Source organism: Alligator sinensis, unplaced genomic scaffold (assembly GCF_000455745.1).
Source record: "Alligator sinensis unplaced genomic scaffold, ASM45574v1 scaffold210_2, whole genome shotgun sequence".
Lineage (NCBI taxonomy): Eukaryota > Metazoa > Chordata > Crocodylia > Alligatoridae > Alligator > Alligator sinensis.
In genome coordinates this window covers 1,472,483-1,485,331 of record NW_005841946.1, presented here as the reverse complement: position 1 = coordinate 1,485,331, position 12,849 = coordinate 1,472,483, and the positions used below count along the sequence as shown (strand labels likewise).

General features: G+C 48.8%; 1 protein-coding gene across 1 annotated transcript in view; it reads left to right on the top strand.

Moving 5' to 3' along the window:
• Nucleotides 1-12,849, top strand: part of PCSK6 (proprotein convertase subtilisin/kexin type 6) — a 101,848-nt gene that overhangs the window by 77,121 nt on the left and 11,878 nt on the right. Inside the window, exons 14-17 of the mRNA XM_025199551.1 lie at nt 2,002-2,181; nt 7,216-7,318; nt 10,535-10,731; nt 12,428-12,515. Coding sequence (XP_025055336.1) covers nt 2,002-2,181; nt 7,216-7,318; nt 10,535-10,731; nt 12,428-12,515 — 568 coding nt within the window. The remainder of the gene's footprint in view (nt 1-2,001; nt 2,182-7,215; nt 7,319-10,534; nt 10,732-12,427; nt 12,516-12,849) is intronic.

Genomic DNA, 12,849 nt, shown 5'->3' with positions numbered 1-12,849 from the left:
AGAGCGTGACCAACAGAAACCAGGCCCGGGGAGACCAGGACAGTGCGGTGGTGCTAAGAAGATGAGAGGACACACACTAATAATGATCCTGTCTTCAGAGTGACTCTTCCCTCCCACCCTTCAATCTGGATCATGGTTGTCTCGCGTGGAAACACAAGGAGTGGGAAAACTATCTAGAAGGAAGACCTTTCCATGTCCTCTCTTTGTAACCAAGTCAGGACACAGTCATCCCCTCCCTTGCCTGTACAGTAACCCCCTGGTCCTGCCATCGTGGTATGTGGTTGCCCCTGCATTGAGCTGCACTGTGACCACAGCGAGCCCAGGGTGCTCAGACCCTTGTCAGTTTAGTTTAGGGACATGGATGCAGATCTTGGTGCATCGCTTGAGGCATTCGGGTCTCAAAAGTGTTGGCCAAACCCCTCTTCTGGGCCCTCCGAACAGAGTTTCTGGCACTTCCCTAGAGTGCTGTGCAAACCCCTGGGGAAGGGCATCCTGGAAGTGGGCTGCCTGTTGTAGTTGGAGTTGTACTTGTGTAAAGGTGGTGGCTTAAACCAGTCTAACTTATTCCCTTTCCCTTTTAGGAATAAGGATGGGGACATACAAAGAAGTTACCCTGAGGTGAAAAGGAGCAGGGCTTTACCACATGTCAGCTGCTCTGTGATAACTGCATGTGTGCATGCTCTTAACCCAGGGTAAGTAGTAGCTAAACCATGGCAAATTCCCTCTCTTTCATGGAGAACTAAGGTACCACCGAGCAGCTGATGTATGGTAAAGTCCTCACCCTTTTATTCCATGATAAATTATTTGTGTGTCCATACTGTAAACTAGGTCTATGTTAGCCACGTTATACCAGCGTAAATGCATCCACGTACTACTGCTTTCAAGTAGTATAGCATATACCGCAGTGCAGATCCTATAAATATACTGGAACGCATTTAAACATGAGCTAGTATAATAGCATAAATGTAATAGGTATAGTATAAATAGTATGCTGTGAATACATGATACCTAAGCCTTTAACCTACTGTAAAATGAGACCCTCTTAAACCAAGGTGGGAATGTCTACACAGCCGTTAACCCCCCCCATATGTGGATTTAAATCCTAAATTAAGTAGCCGTAATGTTGTTACGCAAACAGGCTTCTTTTAGAGACTGCTTTTCTAACGCCATAGGAGGTGCCTTCTCGAGGCTCTGCTATTTGACCCCATTTACCCCCGAGCTTATTCACTTGTACTTATTTGCATTGCATTTCATGTTATATTTATGTTGAAATTCTGTGGCATAGATCGCATCTGTGATGCCAGTTTACCCCATCCTACGCAAACCAAAAATAATTGGCCAATGCTCCCTTCTGGCTCTGGTGTTTACGGAGCCATGATGCTTCTGGCGTGGTCCTTCTGATTTATTTTTTTTAATCAGTTACGTTGGGGAAAAAAAACTTGTTTAGAGGACTGCGGAAACCAGGCCTAAATATAACCCTAGCACATGTTTGGAGATGCATTTGTGCAGGAGAAAAAAAAAAATCTCCTTATCTCGAATTACAGCTTTTGCAGCAAACAGTTCTCTCCGTAGTTCAGTTATTAAGCACATGGTGTAATTGCAGTTGATCACATGAGGCTTAATGCATTAAAAAATTCCCTAATGGGCTTGAACTGATACCTTAATTTAGGCCCACGGTTCAGTCAGCTAGTACAGATTTATGCTGAGTGATCTTGCTTCTGCTCCGTTGACAATTTTATGCTGTGTAAAATCTTGAAGCCATTATATTTCCTGGCATGCCTGCTGAGAGAAGACTCCTGGGTTCGGTGCCTCGTTCCTACAGCCGGCTTCTGTAGGCTGACATGCCTACGTTTCACTGCTTCTTGGGGGAAATCGTGCCCACCCGCAGCAGGGGTGTGAGGACTTCCTGATCAGCATGAGGTGCTTTGCAATCCTGCAAAAGATGGCAGAGAGTAGAAGCTAAATGTCATCAGTTGATTGTAACTGTTGAATCTCTTTCAGGGAAGTTAAAGGAATGGACCCTCTTTTTGTATGGCACGGCTGAGCACCCGTACAACACCTTTGGCTCCCATCACTCCCAGTCAAGGACGATGAAAATTTCCAACTCGGAAATGGAGTCCTCCAAAGTGTCGTTCTTCCAGAGTCAGGTGGAGGTGGTGGAGGAAGAAGAAGAATACGCAGGTAAAAACTTCCCAACCCCCTATCAACTGAATACGGCTTCCCTGCAAGAAGTAGGACCTGCCTATGGTCATGGTTCTGTGTTTAGGGTTTGTTTCTTTGGGGAGAGGAAGAAAAGAGGCTAGAACATCCTTATCCCACTTGGCCTGATCCTGGCTGATAAGTACAGCTTTGGCATACGTAGATTATGAAGCTTATCTGGGTCCACAGGGATAAGCCCAGGAAAAGCTCCTGAAGCTTATATGGGTAGTGCAAGACAGTCCTTGGTGAGAGTATTTTTTCACCTGAAGTCACTGACATGATGAAGTGCCTGATTCTCACGTGCACAAAGGTCCCTCTGCATTGGGTGTGTATTCCCTGATGGGAAGCATACACGGGCCTTTGCATACACGTGAATCATCCCCAGGCATCTTCCCTCTTGGCTTTTGTGTCGTTACTACCATGCTTGGAGACCAGGGCTGCATTGCAGCAGGGGTATAAAGCAGGGCTGTATTGCAGCAGGGGTATAAAGCCTCTTCCCCAGCCAAGAGCCTGCACCCCAGGTGACAGCCAAGCCCTGCAATTGCGGTTTCACTGCTGTGGTCGACAATGGAAGATGAGGGATGAAGGCTGCTGAAAGCAAAAAAATTTCTCCTTGACACAGATTTGTCTTAATTACCTGCAACACCTTTAGCAGCAAATGCAACAGAGTGAATTCAGAAGTGCCCACATTACACCGGGCATTTGCTGAACAGGCATCAGTTCTTTGGGCCTTTTAACTCTGTCCTTAAAGGATTAGCAAGAAATGCCGTGTAGCTTTGGTTTGGCAAACGCCTTTAGGTAAATATTAGGGCTGCTAGGTAAATGTGAGGCTGCGTTTTGAACATACACGTTTCTGCTTTATGCAATATCTTTCTACAGACGAACAACACTGACAATTCAGGAGTTCAGTGAATGATTCGCTTAATGCATTTTGGATCACTCGCACTGAAATCACCACCAGTGCCACTCAGCCTCCTTTTCCAAGTTTCTGTTTCTGAAAAACAAGCCTTAAATTATTGACATGTTAATCTGCTGTGTTGCTTTTCCTGTGGTCTTATACATTACAGGGAGACATAACAGGTATTAACGTGCAGCTGGATAGGTTTCTGTAAATCCCTGTAACACGGAGGATTGTTAAGTGTAATGAGAAGGCTCTCTGTGAGCCTGACATGTGAACGCCTAGTGCCCGATTGCTCCCGTCAGGCTTGATCTTACTAACCAGCCTTGGTGTTGAAACCAGGGTGTCTGGTGAGCTCTGTGACCCTGGAGTGGTGTCCAGACTGCTGCCGAAAGCTAAACTGCATCCACCCACTCGCGCTCCCCGTGCTCCCAGTCTAAACCGAAGCAGTGAGGATGCTGCAGGGGCTCCCCCTTCCCTGCTGTCGGGTGCACCAGAGGCAGAGATTTCGGGAGTGGCCATCGGGTTCATCCCTTGAGCATCCTCAGTGTAGACAGGTCTTTTGTCTGCTCATTTGGATTGAAAATCCTTCCCACCCTTACTTGGCCCTTTCTTCTCCACACCCAAGTGGTCTCTGGTTCCTGGCACCCCAGCCCACAGCCCCGATTTAAATCTTCCCCAAGTTGGATGAGGCTGCACATAGAGTTGTCTTTCAGGCCCAACCCTAGGGATGAGGAGGCAGATAGTGCAAGGTGTTTGGGTGCCTTGATTCTGATGATTTCAGGGGGGTTAGGTACCTAAATACCTTCCAGGATGTGGACCGGGTTGCCTGGTTAAGGAGCTGGTGGGTTTGAAAGCTGAGACACCTCTTCTCCTTCATCTCGCTTCCTCTTCTTTTCTCTGGACCCAGTCAGCATTGCCCAGTGTTTGTATTGCAAGCTTGCAAAGAGTTTGTCAAAGGATAAAACAAGCACAGTTAGCACAGTCTGAAGGACCCAGCAATGGGACTGAGAGCTTCTAGTGCGCTGCTTTGAATCTGGCCGCCGATAGCACAGCCACGAAAGGTGTCTCTACATGGCCCAGAGCAGAGCCATGCTCCTCAAGCAGGACAGCCGCGTTAGCTGTGGCACTGCACCCAGACTAATCTATCCTGCTTCTCCCCAAGGTGATTACCCAGAGCAGAGCGATGCACAAAGGCAGCTCTCCTGCTCCCAAGGCCCAGGCTAGCTCATGTAAAGGATTGAGCTCAGACATGTGTGCACAGCACCCCAGGATGCTCCTGCTAGGATCGCTCATTGGGAGATCTTGTTCCAAGGAGGTCACTGCTCACATAATAGTGCACCTTCTTGCTGCCTAGTGTCTGGGAGGACTGAACGGACAAGAGGACAACTGTGGTGTGAGCGTGGTCCTTGCTCACCAGCGCTGAGCAGCGTGCAAGCTGAGCACCGTTGCTGTCCATGCTGTTGCTGCTGTTTGGTGAGGAAGCACAGGATCTACCAGTTGCCTCCAAGCTGCAGTTCAGCGTTGTTGTCAAGACCGGTGAATAGAAGAGAGCAGGTATCCAAGAGCAGTGTTGCTGTTGGCATCGGGGGAGCGCCGTGCTGTCTGCCAGGGGTCCGAGTCAAACAGATGCCTGGTGGTCGACGTGAAGTGGGGCTGAGCTGTTGCACTGCGCAGGTTTAAAGCAGGCTGTTTGTGGATGGAGCAACGCTGCGATCAGGCTGGACATGAAACGCTCCGGCTTCCCTCGGCTGTTTGTGCAGCAGCGACAGCGCGGCGTGCGGGGAGGGGGCAGGCACTGTTGTCAGCTGCACAGAGCCAAACCTCCTGGACGCGTTCTGCGCTGCCAGCCCACACATGGACTATAAAGGAGCAGATGGTCCAGGACAGACTATGTAAAGGGATCAAATTAGAGGTTGAAAAACCGGCGGGTTCCATCACCCCCACCACAAATTGGTAGTGAAGATGTCAGGCGAGTAAAAAAAGATCTGCCGTCGACATTTCCCAGCCCATGGGGATGGGGCAGCTCCAAGCCTGGCCAGAAGCCAAGCAGGCCGTCGCCCCAGACAAAGCTGCTGGAACCGGAGCAGGGAGGGAAATGCAAACCTGACAGTGGTGTTGGCGTAGATGGGCAGCATGTGCTTGGAGACAAAACCCAGGCCCTGAGCATGTGGAATGAGGCTGTAAAGCTGAGGAGGCTGTCACCAGGGGCCTGTGGCTGGTGCTAAATCATGATGGGAAAGGGAGTTTAGCCTGGTCCAAAAAATATGAACATGCTTCTTTCCCTGTGATACGGACTCACAGAGAAATGGGACCAGAAGGGACCAGGACAGCTAACTCAATCCAAACCATTCCAGATAGACACGTGTGCAACATGCTCTTAAAACCCCCCAGGGATGGAGATGCCGCAGTCTATTCCAGCACCTTGCTGTCCGTGCAATTGGAGAGTTTTCTTGATGTCCTACCTAATCTCCCTTCTGGCAACTTAAGTCTGTTGCTTCTTGTCCTATCTCATAGAGAAAAATCTTGTTGCCTTCTCCTTTATTGCAGCCCTTTACCCATTATCATGTTTCCCCCCAGTCTCCTCTAGAGCAGACAAACCCTGGGCTTTCCAATCTTCCTTCCCAGGTTGTATTTTCTAGGCTTCAGATTGAGTTCTGTTGTTTTCTTCTCCAGTTGGCCCAAACTTGGACACAGTGCCCCAGGCAAGGCCACGTGCTGTGCGGGGTGGAGTGGAGTGGAAGGATGACTTGTCTGGCCCTACACACACTGCACCGAGTTATCTATCTGTAACCCACTTCTCCGCAAGTAGTGCTCATTTCCCCTTGGGTGGTAGTCGAGCCATGTGCAGTGCTGAGGTTAACGAGCCAGCTGCAGCCTGGACCAGCCCAGCGTTTGCACTCAGCAGAGGCTCAGACTTTTAGATCCAGGGGGAGCTGCGGGTTCGGTTCTTGCTCCTGATGTCCCACCCAGCAACTTCCTATTCCATGTATGTATTGGACTGACTATGCATGTCAGTAGAGACTGGAGACTTTTTGGAGTTTTCTCTGATGCCCACTTCCCATTTTATCGGCCCTCCTCAGGCCAAACACTTGTAGTTGTGAATCAAGGACTGCCGTTTCAAAAAGCATCTTACTGGAGGTGCCAACCTGTAGCCAGACCGTGTTTCCTTTCCATTCCCTTTTAGTATTTTTCTGCTTTGTTTCATACAAGAATTAGTAGCAGGTGACTATGGACTTGTCCTAGTTATGATAGTCAAATCTGATTATAATAGCCAGGCAACTTCACGTCTCAGTTAGTGCTAAGGAGGGAGAAGCTGCCGAAGTGGACGTAGAAGAAACAACCTGCGTGTGCATGAGCCTGTGTGTATTTACATGTGTGCGTACACATATGAACCAAATCAAAGCATTTCTTACTATAGATATGTGTGGGTTTGGGTGAAAAACATCCTGTAGGTATAGAATGGATTCATGGAGGGTTATATCAGGCCTGCACTTTTCCCGTGGAAAGACTGGGTTTTTGGTAACACCTTTAAAGGCTTGCTATTTTTTTCCCCCTCAAAGGGACAACCCCATCAGGAATCCGTGTGTGGTGGCCCTAGCATTCGACTGTGCCCAGCTCAGTGTTAGGGACCTGAAATTGCAGTGTGCAAAGGAAAAGGGCTTGATCGGGGGACACGTAGGTACAATAAGGCACCTCCTTCCTGCGGGAATCTATGCTGCGAGCGCCCTCAGCAGCATCCCTGGGCCTTGGGGCAGGTGGTTTTCTAAAGGGTCTGGGCAGTTGCTGCAGTGTAGTGTTAGGAGGGGAACGTCCTTATTCTGCATTCTTGACACACGGGGTTGGGCGGCGGGTGAAGGGAGAGGGCAGCTGACAAATGGAAGGAAACGGCTTCCTGGCTATTTGCCTCAGAAGAGCACATTACCTTTCAAACCCTCCAAAAGCATCAGGGTCACATCTGTCCTATCCTGTCCTTTCCTGCCCTCCTCATGGGGCAGCCCCCTATCCCCACTGGCCCCGAGCAGCTCCCGCCCGTGCAGGAAGGCGGGTTGAAGATACTAGCGGGGCTTGGAAGCTCTTGTGCCACTTGTCTCAGCCGACATATCTGTCTCTTTAAGGTCCATGTCATCCTGAATGCGGCGACCAAGGATGCGATGGTCCTAAGGCAGATCAGTGCTTGAACTGCATCCATTACAGCCTGGGAAGTGCTAAAACTGGCAGGTAATGTGGTTATTTTTATTCCCTTGTATTTCTGGAGCAGCCGAGTGTGCACGGAGCTGTACATGCTTGTGGTAGGAGTTTGCAATCCATGTAGACGAAGCAAGCGCGTAGTGTAAAAGTATTGCTCCCTGAGGCATGGGGGGATTTGCGGGCAAGTCTCTGCTGCAGTGTTAGTGTATCCCAGGCAGGACCCTGCCCAGCCTACCCCATGCACCTGCTTCTGCTCCTTGGGTCTGCTGGATTAACTCAGTGGCTGTGTTAAGCACCCAAGGTCTTAAGAACAGCCTCCGTGGCATCTTTCTGGGTACAGCATGCTTAGGAAGATCTTGGCACGGACAAGATGCCACCACAGTGTGGATGCACCTTGCTTGATTTGCCCAGAGCTTGGAGGGGGCCTGTAAAGACCCCCCACCTCCCGTGTCCCGGCCCACTGCCTTACCCCGAGGGCTGCCTTTGCATACCACAGCAATATTCAGTAAGTGCTTTGGACTGAATCGGCTGTCAGATAGAAGAGAAGCCTCGTCGTAATCTGCAGGTGGAAAGGAGCATGTTTCTCCTCTGTATAGAGAGGGCGGGTGGATAAGGCAAGGAGCTGGGACTCAGAAGACCTGGCTCTCCCTCCCTGGATCTGCCTTGTACTGCCTGCATGACTTTGGGCAAGTTGCTGGATGTCTCCAAAACCCGCGTGTGAACGGGGGGATGAGGCGCGTCCCCTGCCTCAGTGGAGGGGAGCAGGGTGGTGCTATGTGCTCAGACACTGTACTGATGTGTGCCCAAGAAATCTGAATCCTAACACGTGGCTAGTTCCAGTGCAACTAGACAGCTCATTGCTGAAAGTTGTTGCCATCTGGTTGAGGTCTGGCAGCAGACATGGTGCATTACAGTTAATTATTGTGAAATGCTTTTGATGCACAATTCAATGAACTGGTCTCAGTTCCATCCCCAGGGGGCTGGACTCAACTTAGCTCTGGGTGGCAGGCAAAGAAGCGAGGTGGATGGGCACAGGAAGGAGATGAATGTTACTCTCCACTACCCCACTGGGCCCAGAGAGGCACCCTTGGCATTGCCAAGCCAGGGAGCTTGCTTTGCCACCTCTTCCCTCTGCTGTGCTTACCTTCTGCATACATGGAGGGCTCCTGATTTGACTCTTTTCATAAGGAGTCATGTGAAAATATATTTTGCGAGAAGGAATGCATGGGAAGGGGAGGTGATTTTTGCTGGAAATTGGAACGTGAATGGCAGAAGGACGTTATCACATGTGCCCATATCATTCCAGTAAGTCAACATTTCCCCCCCATCAAACAGACCCATACAAATTTTACCCAACTAATATGCGGGGTCAGCCTGTCCCCAGCAATCAGGCTACAATCTGAATGTAGAATATCATCATGTTCAGGGGGAAAAAAAACAAGTTGAACCTGATAATGTGCAGTTGACTTATATGCAGGGTCATCTTATAATCAGAACAATATGGGGAGTTTCAAATAAACCTCAGTGATTCAGAAGCTTTGGTTGCATGGCAAAGAGTCATGCGCTTGGGAATGTAAGTGCTATTAGCTGCTGTTAACTGGAATCCAGGCCGCAATGCATCTAAATGGCTTAGGTTCCCAAATGACTTAGGCTGCTTTGATATCCTTGTCCATGGTCATATTGAAACACGTGTCAAGTCAATGCTTATTTACACTGGGGAACTGGTAGGATCCTTGCTGCTGACATTGGTGACCTCTCCCCACGACTGTTGCACAGTGCAAACCTTGATAATAAAGGACTAAATTGTTGAAAAGGGTGCAGGGAGAACTGAATGATCCAGTAATTCTGTAAGGGATGATATTGAGATGGGGAACTGGTTGCTCAGATAACTGTTGTGCACTCACAGCAGGTGTAGATGGGTCAGTGATTACTGGAGTGAGCTAGTTGCATACAGAGAATTACCTTGCAAGACGTACCAAATGAGGTTGGGCCTCCAGGCCTAATGAGCTGAGAGTATGCACCACACTTTGGGACTTGTGACCCACTTGTCAGCTTTGCTAAAGTATCAACATGCGTCTGCTTAGCTTGCACTGCCAAGAGGCGGGTTCTTGCTAGGTGTGCATGCGTGCACGTGTGTGTGGTCATGTCCTATGCCAGAACCCCCTCCTTTTGGGTTATGTGCACCCAGAGGTCCTGACATCCAGCTCTTCTCTTTGCTTTGTATCTCGTTCATGAGGTGCCATAGCTCAGAAGCAGTTGATGGGCATGCATTTGCAAAGCAATCCTGCCTGAGTACCTAAATTAAGGGATGTTGCCCTAAGCTGCTGGCTGATAGTGATGACTTCTGAATACTTCTGGGTTGGTGAATGATTTATCAAAGAAAAGATTATGGGTGCAGTCAGCAAGGACTTTCCTCCAAGGGTGATACGTGTAGCCAGATATGAAGTCAAGTTAGCGTAGGTAGAGGAAAGAAGCAATGGAAACTTGCTTCAGCCTGAGGCTCAGCCTAGATTATTGCTTGCTATTGTATTGAATGAATGCCCAAGCCCCCTACTCCTGGATCAGAGCCCCATTGTACTGGGTGCTGTACAAATACAAATGGCTCCTGCCCAAAAGCTTTCCTAGTATAAGAGAGGAAATGACAGAGGGAGGCAGACCAGCAGATGGGGAGCCCCAGGAGACAGTTGCAAAACATCAGTTCATAAAAGCATAAAAGTGTTTGTCCTCCCAAAGGAAGGGCTTCCCTCAGTACCTGAGCAAGGGAGAGAAAAATGATGCTTAACACCACCCCAGAGAAGTCATGGGTAAAGGGAAGTATTTGGTAGCCGTGTTGGTCCGAGACAAAAAGAAATGCAAAAATGTAAAACACTTGGTTCAGAAATGATACCTTTTATTGGACCAACTGAGAAATTGCAAAAAAATATATCTTTTTCTGCAATTTTTCTGCAGTTGGATAAAGGGAAGGCACTCGGACACCCATGCTGTGAGGGGTGGTGAATTGATGAGGGCAGTGTAAGACCTCGAATAGAATAGAACTTTTAACCATTTGCTCGCCAGCTAGAGCCCTGGGTGTATCACCAAACCATTTTGTTTTCTAAGAAAATCTCTTTGCGATATGCAGTTGTTGGTCTAGTCTAGCACCCTCCACTCTCATGATCTCTATCGGATGCATCTTTCAGGATCAGGCGTTTGGAAACAAAAGGAAAATGCTTAATGTCGTGTTGTTTCGCTGTCCCCTTTCTCCAGGATGTGTGTGAACTCTTGCCCTTCAGGGTTTTTTGGGGACGACACAGTGAGAAGGTGCCGGAGGTGCTTCAAAGGGTGTGAAAACTGCACGGGCAGGGGCCAGACGCAGTGCACGGCTTGCAGGCGTGGCTATTACCACCATCAGGAAACGAACACGTGTGCGATGCTATGTCCAGCTGGGTTTTACTCAGAGGAACGTAAGGATGCGAATGCTTTGTACACTCTAGCATGTGGATATGCAGGTGGTTTTTTTGAATGGCCAAGATTGGAAAAAAATTAAGAAATCTCAGCTGTCAATGCAGGGTGCACAAGTTGAGAGCCCCAGACCATAGTTTGCTCAGACAGACCTCTCCCGCGGTCAGCATAGGTCTGGCACCACATTGTCTGTACCGCTAGCGATGGTAATCGTAACGCTAATGGTAACTTGGGATGGTGCAAGAAAACAACTGTCGTGTGGCTGGCCTAAGACGGGACTGACTGTCTCGAAGCATTTGTCACTGATCAGAGCCTGGTGATGCTTCTTGAATGTGAGCTGTCTTAACCTTTGCAGCTGCCGAGGGAGGCTGGGATGCATTAGAGCCCCATCTCCACAGGGGAGGAACCCTCAATGCTGAGCCCATTCGGGGGCACCGTCATGTGTAATCCAGTGGGAATGGTGGGGGTAGAAATCTCCGCAAATCAATTTGCCACCAATTTGCCACCAATCAATTTGCCACCAATTCAGCACCCGGAAACTGGGGCCTTCAAAGACCGGGAAAGGTTTGGATCTGAGTTGAGGTCACGCAGCAGATCAGAGGAGAATTGTGGTTTGAGTCTCCGGAGGGCTTCCAGCTCCGGGCTCGGAGGGAACATCAGCCAAAGATTAGATGCCTAATTCCCATGGAAAGTCTGTGAGGGTTAAGTACTTGAATTCCTAGCCGTGAAACTCTTACCCACCATCCTTATTTCGATGATAGAAACCCTAGCTAGAGCCATACAATATGCATTACAGAAATATATTATTAACTACCACAGCTGCAATCAGTTGGGTACTATTATCATTATTATGCCTAGATAAGGTGTTCCATTTGGGTTAATTGGCAGTGGAGAGAGAATAAGTGGGAGCGGGGAGGGCTGGATAGATGAGATGGGGAATTGAAAGCAGTTACATTTTCCAAACATTCAGAATTTTACTAGATGAAGGCACGTCTTGGCATCAGCCCTCCCTCCCTGCGCTTTGCTTTGCTCCACGGTATTTGTCTCAATGCAGCTGCAGGTAGCAAATGCTGAATAACCGTCTGCTTGCATTCTAGCTGTGAACCTTTTAGCTTGTCCATCTGTGGGCAAAAATAGAAATGCTTCCTCCTCACCTGTCTCATGGATGGGCATTAGCCCACGCCCACGTCCGCACAGGACCCTAGCAGGCCAGAAAACCCTGCTGGAGCCAGGAATCTGAGACTTAAGCCGTCTCCTATTAAAGACTCACATTGACTTTAATGAAGGCTGCATTGGGCCCATTCTGAGTGTAAAAGCACATAAAAACATATGCCGCTTCTAATCCCAGCGCCTGTTGGCACGCAGGGGATAATCTGAGACTCGTGAACAGGAAGCCTATCTTGAATCCGAACCATCCCAAGATCCCCAGCCCAGAGGTTTCATCAAGTCGATATCTATTCTGGCCCTTTCACATATCCACGCAGTCTGAACACCCCTTCTGTCCCCCACCCTTCCCCATGTCATTTGTAATAGGCTGTTTGAAAGGCATGCTTGTCTCCTTTGGCAGCCGCTGCCTGCAAACAGCAATTGAAAACCAGCATTTTTTAACTTGAACTACCCTGTGCTTTGTGGCTGTGACTGTTGCTTGCATCTCTTGTCCGTGTTTGATTCGCCCTGACTGTCTGTGTTTTCTGAAAGGTCAGAAGCGCTGTCTCAAATGTCATCAAAGCTGCAGAAAATGCATTGGCCATCCCGATAAATGTACCGCGTGCAAGGATGGATTCAGGTAATAGACCAGCACAGAACAAATTTGTACTTTCAGGGTTTTCACTGTATTTGAAACAAAGGAAAGGGCTGGAAACAAGCACCCTCTGAAAAATAGGAAAATGGAAATTTTTAAGACGTAGATCTCCGTTGGAAGAGAGAGACTATTCAAGCACATCAGGGCTGTGATTTAAACTGCCAGAGGCCTGGAAATCCAGAAGTGGGTGTGGGCTGTATGTACTCCCCCTGCAGCTGGAAAGCACTGTCTAAATACCATCTCTTGATCTCCAGCATTCATCAACATGGTGCTTAAATGCTCCCCTGGAGTTAAAAGTAGCACTGTGTGCGCCTGAAGT